Here is a 15,073-nt window from a genome sequence, read left to right on the forward strand (position 1 = left end):
ATTATATAAATAATTTATGTGTTTGTTCCATTTTTGATTTTTAAAGATATATTAACCTAAATTCTTAATAACTTTAACTGTTAGTATCTTGGTGTTATTGATTATAAGGTTAATTGGGTCAAACGGTTAGTTTTAATAAACTGTTAGAGTTTTACTTTGTTTAGAATTTAAATCAAGATTTCTTGTTTTTATCCGTTTGTAGATATTATGTAGAGTAGACTGTAAAGACATATCTAACTCACTAGAGTTTTTTGTTTCATCTGCAATTTAACTCTTTTAATATCAATATTTGAACTAATATTGTTAATATAAATAAAGAAAAGAAGGGGGCCAGTTACATCACCTTGTGGTACTCCACTGTATGCCAATAAAGGGTCTGAAAGTATTATTAATGACCACTCTTTGTGATCTCCTAATTAAAAAAAAAATATTGAACCACTTCACTAAAGATTCATGTAGTCCATACTGACTCAATATTTTTAATAATTATTTGTGTGATACTGAATTGAAAGCTTTTTTATCAGTGTAAATACTTTTTTATATTTGTTTTTGAGATATGGAACTATTTATGAATGTAAGCATGTTAATAGTTGAATGTTTGATAAGCGGTTAGGGACAAAGCCAAATTGTTTATCAGATAGTAAATTATAGTCAAAAAGATTATTCAAAATTTTTATAGATTTTTATAGTGTTCAAAAATTTGAGAAAAGCCACCAGTTAAAAATATTGGCCTATAGTTTGAGTGTTTGTTACATAGACTGGAATGACAAAATACATTTTTCATTGTTTTGGTACTTCAGCTAGTTCTAGAAAGCAGTTGAAAATCAATTAAAATGGAAAAATTATTGATGGAATTGCATACTTAATAAAATAAGGCGGAATATTTTCTGGGGTTCTAATTGTTTTATCTTTTAGGTGGTTAATTGAATTTTTAATGTCTTCATAAGTTATAAAAATACAAAAAATGTCATATGATATAGTTACTTTTTACTGATATAGTTTATTATTAAAAAACACATTACAGGTATTTTTACAATTTTTTTTTATGTTGTTAAACAAATTAAGACAGTACTTAACCTTGAAATTAATTTTATGCTAAAAATAGACCCAAAAACTTGTACTATGGAAAACCAGGAAGAAAATCCTCAAAACCTTGGCAACCCTGATAAAAATTCACAATAAAATGTTATAAAATGTTAATAGATAAAATGTTAATAGATAAAATGAATTCAGTTTCTGTTGAACTTAAAATAATAAGAATATAAAGAGTTACAAATTAAAAAAATAATATTATTTATAATAAGATCAACAAAATAAAAACATGTAGCTTAAGAGTGTGCAGGAATCTGCTTTACCAAACAAATATATTTAACTTAACTTAAAGAAAAAGTATCCACCAAATTTAATATACCTACACAATTAATATCATTATGCATTTTTTAACAGTTTAATAAATAGATAATAAATACTATGTGGAGTGCAGACTCAAGAAAGACAAAACTATCAGTGAAACTTGGTTTAGCAAAAGCTAGACTGAAGATACAAGAAAGTAAGAAAACTCAGCTCAACCTTAGGGCCAGACCTGAAATTGCAGAATATGTCAAGATATCCAAAACTGACAGAGCAAGGTTTTGTGTATTAAAATAAATAAGTATTTTTAAATTATGTATCAAGTTTGCCATTACCTTTGACTAATTAATTTTGATTTTTAAGACCAGTTTAAAAGTTATCTACAATTACTTATTTTATGTGATTTTTATAACTTTATTAAAAATTCTTATGAATTTTTTTTTATTGCCACCATGAAACTTTCTCTAAATCGTCTTAAATTATGCACAATATGTTTTTGTTATACAGTAACCTCTCGCATCTTTACGCACTTGTGACGTTATGCACTCTCGTCTAGTTACGCATTTTAGAATTCTAAAAAATTCAAAAAATAAAAATTTTAGTTAATCTCTTAAAACCCCTTCTTTTATACCTTGAAATAAATAAAAAAAATCAATTCCTTAAATTCTTATGGCATGAAATTTCATTCCTACTCAAAAAATCCATTAATATATCTTTAATACAATGTAAGACAAGTTTATCCTTATGTGTGTAAAGGTAAAATTTAAAAAAAGTAGTTAACATAAACAATTTTCATTAAACATTTTTCTTATATTTTATATATTTTTTTTTAAAGAAGAAATTTATTACAGCACCAAATGCATATTTCTGTAAAAAGCTATAGAAACAAATTTTAATATAGAAACCACACCATTTTTCAATTGTAAACAAATGCTTATTTATAAATTGAATTTGCTGAGTACAATAGAATATAAATGTTAAGTACCAAATAAGTTACATATAAATAAAGATAAAGATTAAATTTACTTATTGTTGAAACTAGTTAAATTTTTCTACAATTGTTATTATTTTATATAAAATTAAATCCTTTATTTAATAATTGTATAGTTTTATCTTTGTTTTCATATTTATAAATAAAGTAAACAGTTTGTTAAAAGTTGAAAAGTCCTCAGTATGCTTTTAACTTTAAGTAATATCAAAAAACAGATATTATAGTAAGTATATTTGGTACCTCTCGTATCTTTACGATCTCTTGTATCTTGACGCATTTTTTCTGTGGACACAATGGGCGTAAATAAGCGAGAGGTTACTGTAACTGGTCACATGTAAACAAATTCAAGCTAAAAATTCTCAGATCAAATTTTTTGGTCCCAAACTGTTTGTATTATGGTGGTTTTATAGAAATTCGAATGGTGTCAAGGTGTAAGTTTTTCAAATCATCTAAAGTTTTGCACAGTGTGTTTTTGTGGTACTTGCCAAGTGTATAATATTTTAAGCTTAAAACTCAAAGGTTGCTATATTTATAAGCACCCTAGTGTCCAACTTATTATTTTTCAGTTGATATTGATTTGTAGAGTTACATCTTAGCTTTCAGATAATTTTTACCTCTTAACAAACTAATAAACAACTTTTATTATACAAGTAATTGAAGTTAGTGAGTTAATTAAGTTTTTCATGAAAGCTTGATAAAAAAATCAATTCACAAAGATTGTTCTTTTTTTTTAATCAGTCTTCTTTAAGATCTACTTAAAGTCCATTATTAGTTATGAAAGATTTTTTAACTTGGTACAAAAAATGAAAAAAAAAATTTTCTTTCACATTTTGTATCTATAATTTTTGTTTTATATTGTAGTAAATATTTATATACTTAAATTCTATATAACTAATTAAGGAACAATTCCTTAAAGTTTTAGGTCCCTAGCTTAAACTACAAAAAAAAAGAAAAAAAAAAGTTAACTTGAAATTTAAAAAGAAAACTAACAATGAAATAATTGTAGTTCATACCTTTGTATGGGAAACTTTTTAGAAAAACTATTGTATCTCAAAAATAACATAAAGTTAACTTACTGTAACAACCAATTTATGATTATAACTTATAGCTTATAGACCTATAATTTTTTTAAATTGTAAACCTTAACTCCTATGCCCTTGACTTAGTAAACCACCTACTTAAGAGTTATAAGTACTTTAAAAGATTAGACATAGTCATAACATTTTTCTGTTACCCAAAACTTTAGCTTAAAAAATTTTTTTTTTTTCTGAGAATATTAATTGTGCATATATAACTGTAAAAATGTTGTGACAGAAACCTTAATTAGAATTAAGAAATATGAGTTTTAGTAAACAAAGAAATATCAAACTTTTAAAATAATCTTTAATTATTTTATTGATGCTATCAAAGATCTTTTTTAACTTGTGTATTCCCTAAAAAAGTTAAGAATATTTTTAATTTTAAAAGATACTTTAAAAAAGAAATTAAAAAAATAAATATTGTAAGCTCCCAAAATTAATAAACTCAGATAATGTACAATTAAAGAAAAACACAAAATTTATAAGTTTAGAGACTTATTTGTTTTATCCCTCTGATTTTAATATTTTGTTATTTGTTTGTTAGAGATTATTAATTCTAAAAGTTAAATAAACAAACTAGTTTTATAGAAAGTTGTAATAAAGTTATAATCTCAAAAATCAGAATATTAATTAAAAAAAAAAATGAGGAAGACTTATATTCATTTAACTAAATCAACATAAAATGTCTTTTAAACTTCATTAAACAATCTTTCAAAGCTAAACAACTAAAATTTGTAAAGAATGTGTTATTCAAATTAATGACAAGCATGATTAAAATTATCTTAGAGATTTGTAGTTTGCATCAATATACGTTATGGAGTGTTTTTAAACAAAAAGTAGATTAAGTTGAATTAAACATAAATTAAGTTAAAATGTAGTTTTTGAGTCCGAATACATTTCTAATTAACGTTGTTTAAAATATATTACTACAAAAATAAGTATTGAAGTAAGAATTTAAAAGCAAAGTTGAAAAGATTTTAAAGAAAAAGATGTAATTACTTATTTTTATTGATATCTAATTTTTAGAAAGAAATTGACAGTAAGTGAGTTAAGATTAAAATTCAAAACTAAAATTAAAAAACAAAATCAAAAACAATTTATTAATCTTTACTAAACAGAGTGCGAGTAGAAGCCATTGTGAGGGAGGACTACCTTGTAGAAGCAATGGAACTTGTTGAAATGTACCTAGACCTGCTTCAAACTCGAATTGGTTTGGTTAATTCTGGAAACCTTCATGAGTCTTTGAGAAAACCTGTTGCTACAATAACATGGGTTGCTCCTAGGTCGGTAATTTTTTAGATTATTCACAATATAAACACTCAAATAAAATAATTTAAATAAATATAATACATTTGCACTCTTTGTTAGTTTAATTAATTGATTTTTTTCTAAATTACCAAATAGTTTGAAAACCTTAGTTTTTTCCTTAAAATGTGTTGAAAAAGTAATAAAAACCACCAAATATTTATATTTATACTATTTATTGTAAAAAAAATCTGTATCAATTAAAAGTATTTGTTTATTTTACTACATTTCAAACTGTAAGGCTTGGATACAATTTAGTAAAAGTTGATAAAAGTTGAATTTTAGATTAAAAAGTTAATTGAAAGAATTCATTGAAAATAAAATGTTATATATTTGAACAGTAAACTAATTCTGGCCTTAAATTACAGACTAGAACAATATTGTACTGAACTTAAAGATATACATTTTCTGTTGACAAAAATATTTGGCAAGAAATTTGTCAAAGCTTGTGAAATAAATGAGATGGATTATGTGTGTGAGCGAGTTATGAACAAGTTGGATCCCAAGCCTCCAAAGCCAAGTCTAATTGAAAAGTATCTCATTGAAATTTGCAGGTGTGTCAGAGAGTTAAAATTTAGCCAAAATTGAAAAAAAAAAGAAATTAAAAATGCTATTTTGTAATTTTTTTTTTATTAGTTTAAGTCCAGTAAAAAATCTAAAGTTACCTACCATATAAAATGATACATTGACTATATAATTTTTTTTAGGTCGGCTGGTGTGGACTTCACTCCTGACCAGAAAATCCTTGCTGAGGAGTTGTTTGAACAACCACCACCAACTACTGACTTTATGGAATTCAATTCAGGACCACCCCCAGGCAACAATAACCAGGGAGGTGATGGGGGATTTTTTGGTGGCCCTAGCAACGGTGGAGGTAATTTTGGAGGAAGTGGGGGATCTGGCGGGGGTGGGGGAGGAGCTGTTGACAACAATTTCAGTTATGCAGCGCCAGCATTTCCAGCACAACCTGCTGCTCCCCAGCAACCAATTACTCCCCAGCAACCAATTGCACCTCAGCAACCAGCTGTCCCACAACAACCAGCTGCTCCCCAACAACCAGGAAATTATTCACAGGACCAGCCACCAGTTGCAGCACCAAGAGAGGAAAAGAAAAACTTGCCAGAAGGAGGCAAACAGGCTCCACCTCTTCCATCCAAGGGGCCGGTGGGAGCACCTCAGGGACAGAATTCTCCGGTTCCGCCCACAAGACAGCCGTACCCTCCACCGTATCAGGCTTCGCAACCGCAGCTGCCCCAGCTTCCCACATTGCCCGATCTGCCGTCGGTGCCTCCCAGTTTCAACTCTTCGGCCGGTCCTTCATCAGCTCAAGATGATAATGATGAAGTTGATTTTGATGAGCTCACCAAAAGATTCAATAACCTGAGAAAAAAATAAATAACTTGGAGAAGAACAAGCACAATTATAAACTGATCATAGAATTGAGGAACTGCTTAGTTTTTCGATTTAAACTTTCTTTATACATTCTGATTATTACCAATAGCATTATGGTTTTAACTTCTTGGTTGGTAAATTTTAATAATCTCAAATTTTTAGTTAAGGTAACTTTATTGTTACAGAGCTTACACAATTTTATAAAATAATGTGATATAAGATTTAATCTTTTTTCATTTAAAAAATTGATGCATTCTAAGCTTAACTACTGAAATTTAAGCTTGATGGACTCATTGTATTTTTACACAGTATTAATATTTACCAATCTATTTTATATGCATGTTGCTTTGAACACTAAATTTTGAAAATGTTTCATTTTTTATAATGCTTATATATGACAATTTTAATTTTGTCTTCAATAGTGATAACAATATTTTTCCAATATTAGACTTTTTAAGAAAGGTTCGTTATATAGCAGTTAAATTAAAATACCTTATAACTGCCCAATTAGTATTTCAGTGATAACATTTTAATTTACCTTGAAACAAAGCAATATTAATTTGTAATTGCTTTCTACAAAAGCTGATAACAGGGTTGCCACTTTACCTGGAAACCTGGAAAAACCTGGAATTCGACAATTTAAGCAAAAATAACCTGGAAAAACCTGGAATTTGAGAAAATTTGAAAAAAACCTGGAAAAACCTGGAATTTTGATCAAAAAACCTGGAGTTTTTGATAATTTTAACTTTTTCAGTACTAAAATTTCAATTTGACACAAAAAATCCATCATATAAATAAGATTTTTTTGTTATCATCAAATTTTTTATTTAAAAACACATTTAAAGTAACTTTACAGCATCTTTTAAATATTTTTGTACTATTTAACACAGTTTCTTTTATAGAAATTAACTTAAAACTGAAAATAGACCAAAAATGTTTACTTTTAAAAACCTGGAAAATTTTTTGAAAAAACGAGTGCAACCCTGTGATAAGCTATTAGTTAAACTCTAAGCTTCCTGAAATTAACAATTAATTTACTTAGTTTTTTACATAATTTTAAAGTATTGTTTCCAATAAAAATGCTCCAACAGTTTTATCATGTATTTTGCTTTCAGCATTTGTAAATACTAAACCATGCTTGTTACTAATGACAATTTTCTTGAGAAGCTGCAGCTTATGTATTCCAAATGTCAGAAGCAAAACTCTGTATGGCTGACTTTCAAAAGATATGACGGTGTTGACAGACCAAAGCCTAAACCTGGAAAAGGTCTGTTTTGTAGTTTGCTGATTTTGTATATAAGTTGGGTTTGGGAATAAGCTATGTGAGCCCTACGTTAAATTTACACTTTCGTGCTCAAATATTTAACAAGTTATAAAATCTAAGCTATTATGCTATAAAAGTTCACATACTTAAATAATACTATACTAAGCTCTACTTAACATCATTAAGAGTAAAATTAGTATACAGTTAAAACAAAAAAAGCTAAAATCAGAACTAATGAAATTGTTTTTTAACTTGGACAATTTTGTCTTAAATATACAATAACGTACTTAACTCAAAGCAAAGTATAAATGTTTCAAAACGCAAACCAACATGATATTTCTCTCGTTTCTCAAATTAGAAAATTACGCAGTTGGCAAGAAGAACAAGAAGGGAAAGGTGGTTGTAGAGAAGCCGAGGCCGACGCCGCTCGAGGAGCCCAAGATGCTGGTCCGCGCCAAATCGAGCCAGCAGAAGCTGTCGACGCACGTGGAAAGGGCCAACCTGAACAGCTTCCACCAGAAACTCAACAAGGTCATCCGGTCCTCCCATGACGCGCTCAAGAAGCCCCCGCGCAAGAAGAAGGGCGCCAACGCGGCAGCAACCGGAGCAGGAGACCAGTGACGCGGTGAAACGGACTTATAGTGTTGAATTTATTAGTGGACATTCTTATACTATTATTTGCTCTTCCATTGTTATTTTTGGCTTTACGGTTTTCGAAGGGAAAGCTTTAAGTTATATTTTTTTTTTTGTAAATGAGCTAATTTATTTTATTAGCTTATATACTAGCTAAATTAACTTACAAATTCTGATAATTAAATAGATATTATTGTTTTTTTAAACTTCGGCTTAATCTATAGACTCTATTTTAATAATCTTGAGTTCCTAGAGTTTATCTCTATGTTAACTTGAAATACTAACATTTTTAAAATAGAAAGATAACTTATCTTTTCAATATATTAAATTCAATAATTTCGTTTGTGTATTTTTTAGACACAGTTTGTTTAGTCAATAAGTTAAGTGTACAGATAATTAAATTATGATTAAAATACTAAAAATATGTATTGAGCTAGTGTTTGAAAAGTAAAATAATTAATGAAATATGTCAATATTAATCTACTAAAGTAATAATTTAACCGTGTGTTTTTTAGCAATTTTTACACTTTGACATTAATTCCTTTTGGTGTTTTAAAAATGACTCCATTTATATTTATTGTACTCTTTCTAAAAAGTAGTTGGTGTGAATTTGAAACAAATATTTATTCAGTTCTCAAAAACTCTATGTTGCTTTGCTATCTAAATGTTGATTGTGTTGCAGTTTTTATACTTTGTACTCATTTGTTGCATTGCTATTTTTGTTTTATGGGGTAAAAGGACTTAAACCTCTCTAGGCAAAAAAATCTGAGAAATATTATTTTATTTCTCAGTACATTAGTTTAAATTTTTCTTTAGTCCTACCCATAGACGAATTTGCAGTTTTAGGATAACTAAATTCTTACGTATTTGAAACGTGTTCTCTGTTGTATAATAAAACATATTTTATAGATTAGATAAATGATATTTAAATGCCGCTAATAAATCCATCGATCGAGTTGCAAGTATGTTCGCATCAAAAAGATGAACATTATTCAAACATGCTTAAAAGTTAGTTGTTGAGCAATTAATAGTAGCAAGTTAATTGTGTTAAATCGTGAGTGAAAACTAGAAGCTGCTGCAACTTTGATATAATTGTTAGTTAAATCAGCAAACCAGATGGTTAATAATTATTAATTTGATTAAAACAAGTAAATTTTTAATTGAACGTAAACACCTTTTTTAAAACTAATATGATGATATTATATGATTGGAAATATGAGTATTAAATGAAGTTTGATTAATTCTATATGTATTCACAAGAAATTTTCGACTTACGATTAACTATGTTTGCACTATATTAATCATTTCCAACAAAACTTAATTGAAAGTATTATAAACCGATTAGTCATAGAGTTTGATATTTATTTAAGCTATAAAAAGTTAATTAAGGAGAAAGACAATCATTAAATGCGTAATACAGAATTTTTTTTTTTTATTAGTTTCATAAGAGGATTAGTGAACTAATAAGAAAAATTACTTTTTACATTCGGAAACCTTAAAATCTTACGTATCGGCTAACTACCATAAGTTTTCTAACATTTATTTTTAACTGAAAATTAAATATGCTTAAAATTAGCTTTAATTGATAATATTTTTAATTTTTTTCTAAGTTTCTACTATTTTAAATACAATTGTAAAAATTTTCAAACTCAATAAAGATCTAAATAATTATTGAAGGAAATAAAAAGCTACCTCTACCCTGTACGTAAAAATTTGAAAAACCGTGCTACTTTTATATATTTATTCAATACCGTATACTTATTTGTTACATAACAAGATTAGTACAAAATTTGTTTTTCATATTTACTAAAAAAAATTTAGATTTACAGTTCCTATATCAGTTTTTGAAAAGAAACTCAAATAACTTTTAAAAGTTAAGTCTACTGTACTTCGATATACAAAATATTTGTCACTCTAAAATCCTCACTGGTATTGTTTCCTGCTTTTAGAATAAAGCAACTTGGTGCAGAAATGCTAAAACCTTAAGATTTAGTGAAGCTTTATTTATAAAAACTCTGTTTTTACAACAGGCAACCAATATTTTACAGTTTTTTTGTTTAATGATCTAGTAATGTATAGACAAGTTTTCGCTTTGTTTGACGTATAAAAACTGATGGTATTATGGGAAAAAGAAAATTAAAACTACCTTAATTAAATTAAATAATGACCAGTAATTAATTTTTTTAAGTAGCTCGAAATCTAAACTAAGGTTATTAGTTAGGCTACATCACATAGTTTTGATCTTGTTCAAGAAGGACCAAGTTAGATATCAAATATTAAGGTACTTATTAGGGATTTTTAAAATTCTGATTTATTTATGCATGTAAGAAAAACATTATAAAACTTGAAAATAATTTTCACCTAAAATCCATGTACAGGATGGCCAAAAAACCTGGAAACCTAAAATTTGACATTTAGGCTAAAAAATTTGAATCAAAACCTGAAAATTTGAAAAAAATCACAAAAAAACCCTGAATTTAAAAAAATTTTAAGTAAGTAAATTTCAATTTGACACAATAAGTTTATAGAGATAAAAGTTTTTAATATCATCAATTTTTTTTATTAAAATACACATTGAAAGTAAGCTTTAAAGTATCTTTTCACTGTTGTTATACTATTTAAAACAGTTTTTAAACCTTTAAGTTAACTTTAAAACAAAATTAGACCCAAAAACTTGTACTTTCAAAAACCTAGAAAAAAGTTCTCAAAAATCAGTGGCCACCCTGCATATATCTGACAAATTTGTAAGCCCAGAGTTATTTTTTATTTGAACTAAAATAATTAAATTAATTTTCTTAAATTTTTGAAGATCATTTAACAGCCTATATCTAAATTAGAGTATAAACTGAAGTTTAAAGAGATTAAAAATGCTTGCAAATATTATACCTATTGCCCTTAAATCAAATACGTCACAAGAAAGTTAAAGTAAAATTATTTATGGTGTTTGTAAAGACTTATACTTTTTAAAATGAATGATGTTCATCATTTCACTTTGATATTTTTTTAATATAACGACCATTCAATAAAATTTATAACTGAACGAAATAAGAGTTTGAGCATTTTAGTAAAGATATGCTGTTATTTTTGTTTCATCAAAATAATACTTAGCTTTGTAATATCTGCAACATCCTAAGTAAAAATTGTTTTAAGTACCTTTAACTAAATCAAAAGAATTAAAAGATAAATAATTATAAATCAACCACTTACAAAATTAAATGAAATTCAAATCAAATGATTTTTACCTTAAATGAGTTGTAGGAGAATTTTCAGCTTGTCAAAGAAGTCATAAAATCATAACTGAAAAATTTTGTTTACTCTTTTAAAAAATAGTTTACATTTTATAAATTAAAAGAAGATAAGGTTATCATGTTCAAAATTTATTTTGATTAAAATTTAATTGTGTACTCACAAAATATATAATTATAATAAAACTAGACTAAGTTAAATAAAAAGTTTCAAAGCAGGATTTTCCCAATGATGGAGATATCGCTTCTTTGCGCGTTTTTTGGCTACATAGGGTCATATAAATAGTAATGAGCAAAAAATTAAATGTAAATTCACAAGTTTTCGGGAAATAAATACCAAAGGATGGGCTAAATTTTTTGTAACTTCTATCAAGTCGGCAATTATAAAAGTCATTTAGCAAAGAATGTTTTAATGCTCCTCACAACTTTTACTACTAAAATATATACTTGGCATATAGTTTAGTAAAGTAACTTTAGTATAATTTAGTAAAGTTCTGCTTTATTAAATCTATATAATAACTTTTTGTATATATTGTTTTTGTTTAACCTTATAGCAAGTTTTTAATATTTATGGTAAATTATAAGAGCTTTTTACTATCACATTGACCAATTAGAAGTCCAACAGTCACATTTTACAAGAAACTAATTCTTTATATATTCAGATCAGCCTTGTAAGAACGGCTTAAGAATGTTTTAAATCTAAATTTGCTCCGAATTCAAGCTAACTAAAAATGTATGTTTCAGTACTTGATGAATTTAGTAAAAAATAAAACTATTTAACAAATTTCAAATTAATTTCCCAGCACAAATTACTAAACTTTATAGAAATTGATAAATTTGTTTCTATATTTGTGAAACTTAAATTAAATTAAGAGTTTGTATAAAAATAATGTACAAGTTATATACTTAAGATACATAAACGAATATCTTAATACTAAAAACATTTAATGCATAATAAGCTAGATAACAATAACAACTAGAATTTATTAAAAATACACAAAATGAATATAATTTTCTTATTTTCATTTACTAGTAACTTGCCTTAATTATTCATCGATAAACGCTGTATAATTTTTTCTACAAAACTAAACACTTGACAACTATTTACAGGTAACATAACTTCATGGGCGTCTCTGATGTTTGGTGAAATGTTCACACTGAGGAATACCAACTACATCAGCATGATCTCTTCACTGTTATACCACTCTATTACTTCATTGAGCGGGTTACAAACACTCGGTGAAGAATATGTTAATATCATTCAGGTGAGACAGTTGATTATAAATATTTAATTGTTATCATGTATACCCAAAGTTAAATTTTAGAATATGTTAGTTTTAAAGTTTACTTTTATTTATAGATTTGTAGTATTCCATAAAACATGTTTTGATAATTTTGGCCTTGTTTAAACAAACAGGTTGATTCGTCAGGGTCTAGAGTCCCGTCATTCACCAGGCGCCTGCTCTCAGTCTTGCTGAGAACCTCGTTCCTGCCCATCATCCAGCAGTACAACAAGCAGCACAAATTGAAGAGGAACCTCTCACCGGAGTCGGATCAGCAGGATCAAGATCTAAAGACGCAGGTCATCGAGAACTTCGCTTTCATCGCCGAAGCGGTGAAGAAGCTCAACTTCGCTGCGTTTTTGATCTCGCAGAAGCATTATGACGTCAGCAAGCGGGTTTCGGACGTCGGCTACGTCAAGATCGTACCCACTGTGTCGCGCAGCAGCCGGGACAACGACAAGTATGACGTCATAGGCAGGTTGTTGGCGTTCAGGGTTTTGTTCGCGGTTGTGAGAAAGGTGCAAGCTGTTCAGAAGAAGCTTGAAGGTGAAAGAAGCAAACTTGGTGGTGAGGCCAAGCAAGCAGAAAGTGATCGAGGTTAGTTTGCCAGATTAAAATAATGGTAAGTTTTTTGATAAAAAGATGTTTATAAATAATTTTATATTACTAAAAGTATACACTTCCATTTAAAAATAGTTTACAATTGATACCTAGTCAGACTATTTAATTTTTTTTTCATAAATTAATAGTTTTTGTTTATTTCTTGCTTAAAAGTTTGTAAAATATTTTTTCTGAAATCTCTCAGAAATTTTTGTACACACTATTTTATTACTGCTTTTATCTAGTTAGCGTACAAAACAGCCACCATGACAACAGAACAGGTCACATGCGGAATTTGCCAGGAATCCGCCGAGCATGCGTCCATCACAAAATGTGGACACATTTACTGCTGGTCCTGCATACAGACGTGGATCGGCAACAAGCCACAGTGTCCCATTTGCCGACAGAAAATCGAAAGTAATCAGGTCGCTTGTCTGAGAAATTATCCATGAAGTTGAAAAAAAAAAACATAAATGTGCGTTTTGTAGGTCATTATGTAGGTTATAAATTAGTTTCGATTTTTCGACCTGATCAAAGTTTCCAAGTTGCGCTACGAATTATAATCATTATTTATAGCTGAACATTTTTTCATTAAGAAAATTTAGTAAATGAATAAATTATTACTAGCTTTCTGTTATGTTTAATGAATTTTATTGTAATATTTTATTATCAAAAAACTAGTAACAAGACTAAATTATTTTGGTTGTTATGTTATTTAACAGGTCGCCTTATAATTTTTACTTTATCATTTAAATAATCATTTTCTTTAAGACTTTGTTTACTAAGTTAATATTATTATTAATTAATTAATGATTACAAAGAAAGTATTCCAACCCCTAAGTTGAAAAACTTCAAGCAAGAAAAACATTTAAAAATATTAATCGTACGATTTTTGTAAAGACAGTTTTTCTCTGTTTATTATTTTATAGTTTAATTAATAACTTTAATAAAATTTATAAATTTTAAAATTACTTTTAACAGGTTGTTTAAACATTTTTATTATTCAAGTTAGTTATTAAACAGTACAAAGTTTTACTATATAAATACGTACTTTATTTACTTGTTTGTTTTAAGAGTGAAAATAAATAGGGTTGAAAATGATAAAATAGTTTTTGATACAGTTTATAAATAGGACTTATTTAGACAAAATTTTAGACAAACTTCCAGTTAGTGATCAAAATTATGATTCTATGTATTTTTGCTTTTATCATGTAACGAAGCGCTGATAATAATCAAAATACACTTTACAGGGGTCGGCAGCCTTTTATATGTCGCTGGCAAATTTTTCTTAAAAAAATGTTCGCAGGCAACACTAAAGAAAAACGTACTCCGCGGACCTCAGTTATTTTAAGACTATTTTACTAAACAGTATAAAAGTACTTTTTAAAACTAACAATGAAACAAAATAAGTGATGATAAGAATAAACTTATAAATATTTATCAAATTAAAAGTCTATTTGTCTAGCCTAGTAAATACTTAACTAAACAGACAACAGAAAAAAAGTTTTTCTTTTTGAAAACACAAAATTGACTTTTATTATTGTGAGTTAATTCTTTTTCCAACAACACTAAGTATAATATTATAATAATTTTGCTAGCATTTTGTTTGAAAAAAAAGTCAATTTTAGTTATGTTTAATTTATTAAACAATCCTGAAACTAAACCACAACCGTAGTTATCAATGTAAATACACAGTTGATTTGAATCATGGCAATGTTTTTTGTACGATAATTTTAATTTAAAAGCCTCACTAAAGTGATAATAAAGCTTAATGTATTTATCAAGTAGAGTCTTTGTAATAAATTATCAAACTTTTTAAACTAGAAGGAATACTAAAAAAAGGAGTAATAACTCAGATATTTTGATTATGATTAACGTTACAACACTTTAATCTGATGAATTTAAGTTAAAAAAACAATTTATAAATAAGA

At 27.3% G+C, this 15,073-nt stretch overlaps 3 protein-coding genes across 3 annotated transcripts; all 3 read left to right on the plus strand.

Moving 5' to 3' along the window:
* Positions 1 to 1,450: 1,450 nt before the first annotated feature.
* LOC145830166 (uncharacterized) lies at positions 1,451 to 7,231 on the plus strand. The gene is made up of 4 exons (XM_082938062.1): positions 1,451 to 1,628; positions 4,539 to 4,703; positions 5,094 to 5,279; positions 5,433 to 7,231. The coding sequence occupies exons 1-4, from the start codon at positions 1,471 to 1,473 to the stop codon at positions 6,118 to 6,120; spliced, it is 1,197 nt and encodes a 398-aa protein (XP_082794188.1). The 5' UTR covers positions 1,451 to 1,470; the 3' UTR covers positions 6,121 to 7,231.
* LOC145830167 (signal recognition particle 14 kDa protein-like) lies at positions 7,231 to 8,916 on the plus strand. Its single transcript, XM_082938063.1, has 2 exons — positions 7,231 to 7,384; positions 7,752 to 8,916. The coding sequence occupies exons 1-2, from the start codon at positions 7,252 to 7,254 to the stop codon at positions 8,000 to 8,002; spliced, it is 384 nt and encodes a 127-aa protein (XP_082794189.1). The 5' UTR covers positions 7,231 to 7,251; the 3' UTR covers positions 8,003 to 8,916.
* Positions 8,917 to 8,943: 27 nt separating this feature from the next.
* On the plus strand, positions 8,944 to 13,790 carry LOC145828498 (peroxisome assembly protein 10-A-like). The gene is made up of 4 exons (XM_082936254.1): positions 8,944 to 9,022; positions 12,370 to 12,524; positions 12,677 to 13,139; positions 13,419 to 13,790. Exons 1-4 carry the CDS (start codon positions 8,944 to 8,946, stop codon positions 13,592 to 13,594), a joined length of 873 nt encoding a protein of 290 aa, XP_082792380.1. The 3' UTR covers positions 13,595 to 13,790.
* Positions 13,791 to 15,073: the final 1,283 nt, after the last annotated feature.

This window comes from Thalia democratica, chromosome 2 (assembly GCF_965202585.1).
Source record: "Thalia democratica chromosome 2, ktThaDemo2.hap1.1, whole genome shotgun sequence".
NCBI classification, from domain to species: Eukaryota; Metazoa; Chordata; class Thaliacea; order Salpida; family Salpidae; genus Thalia; species Thalia democratica.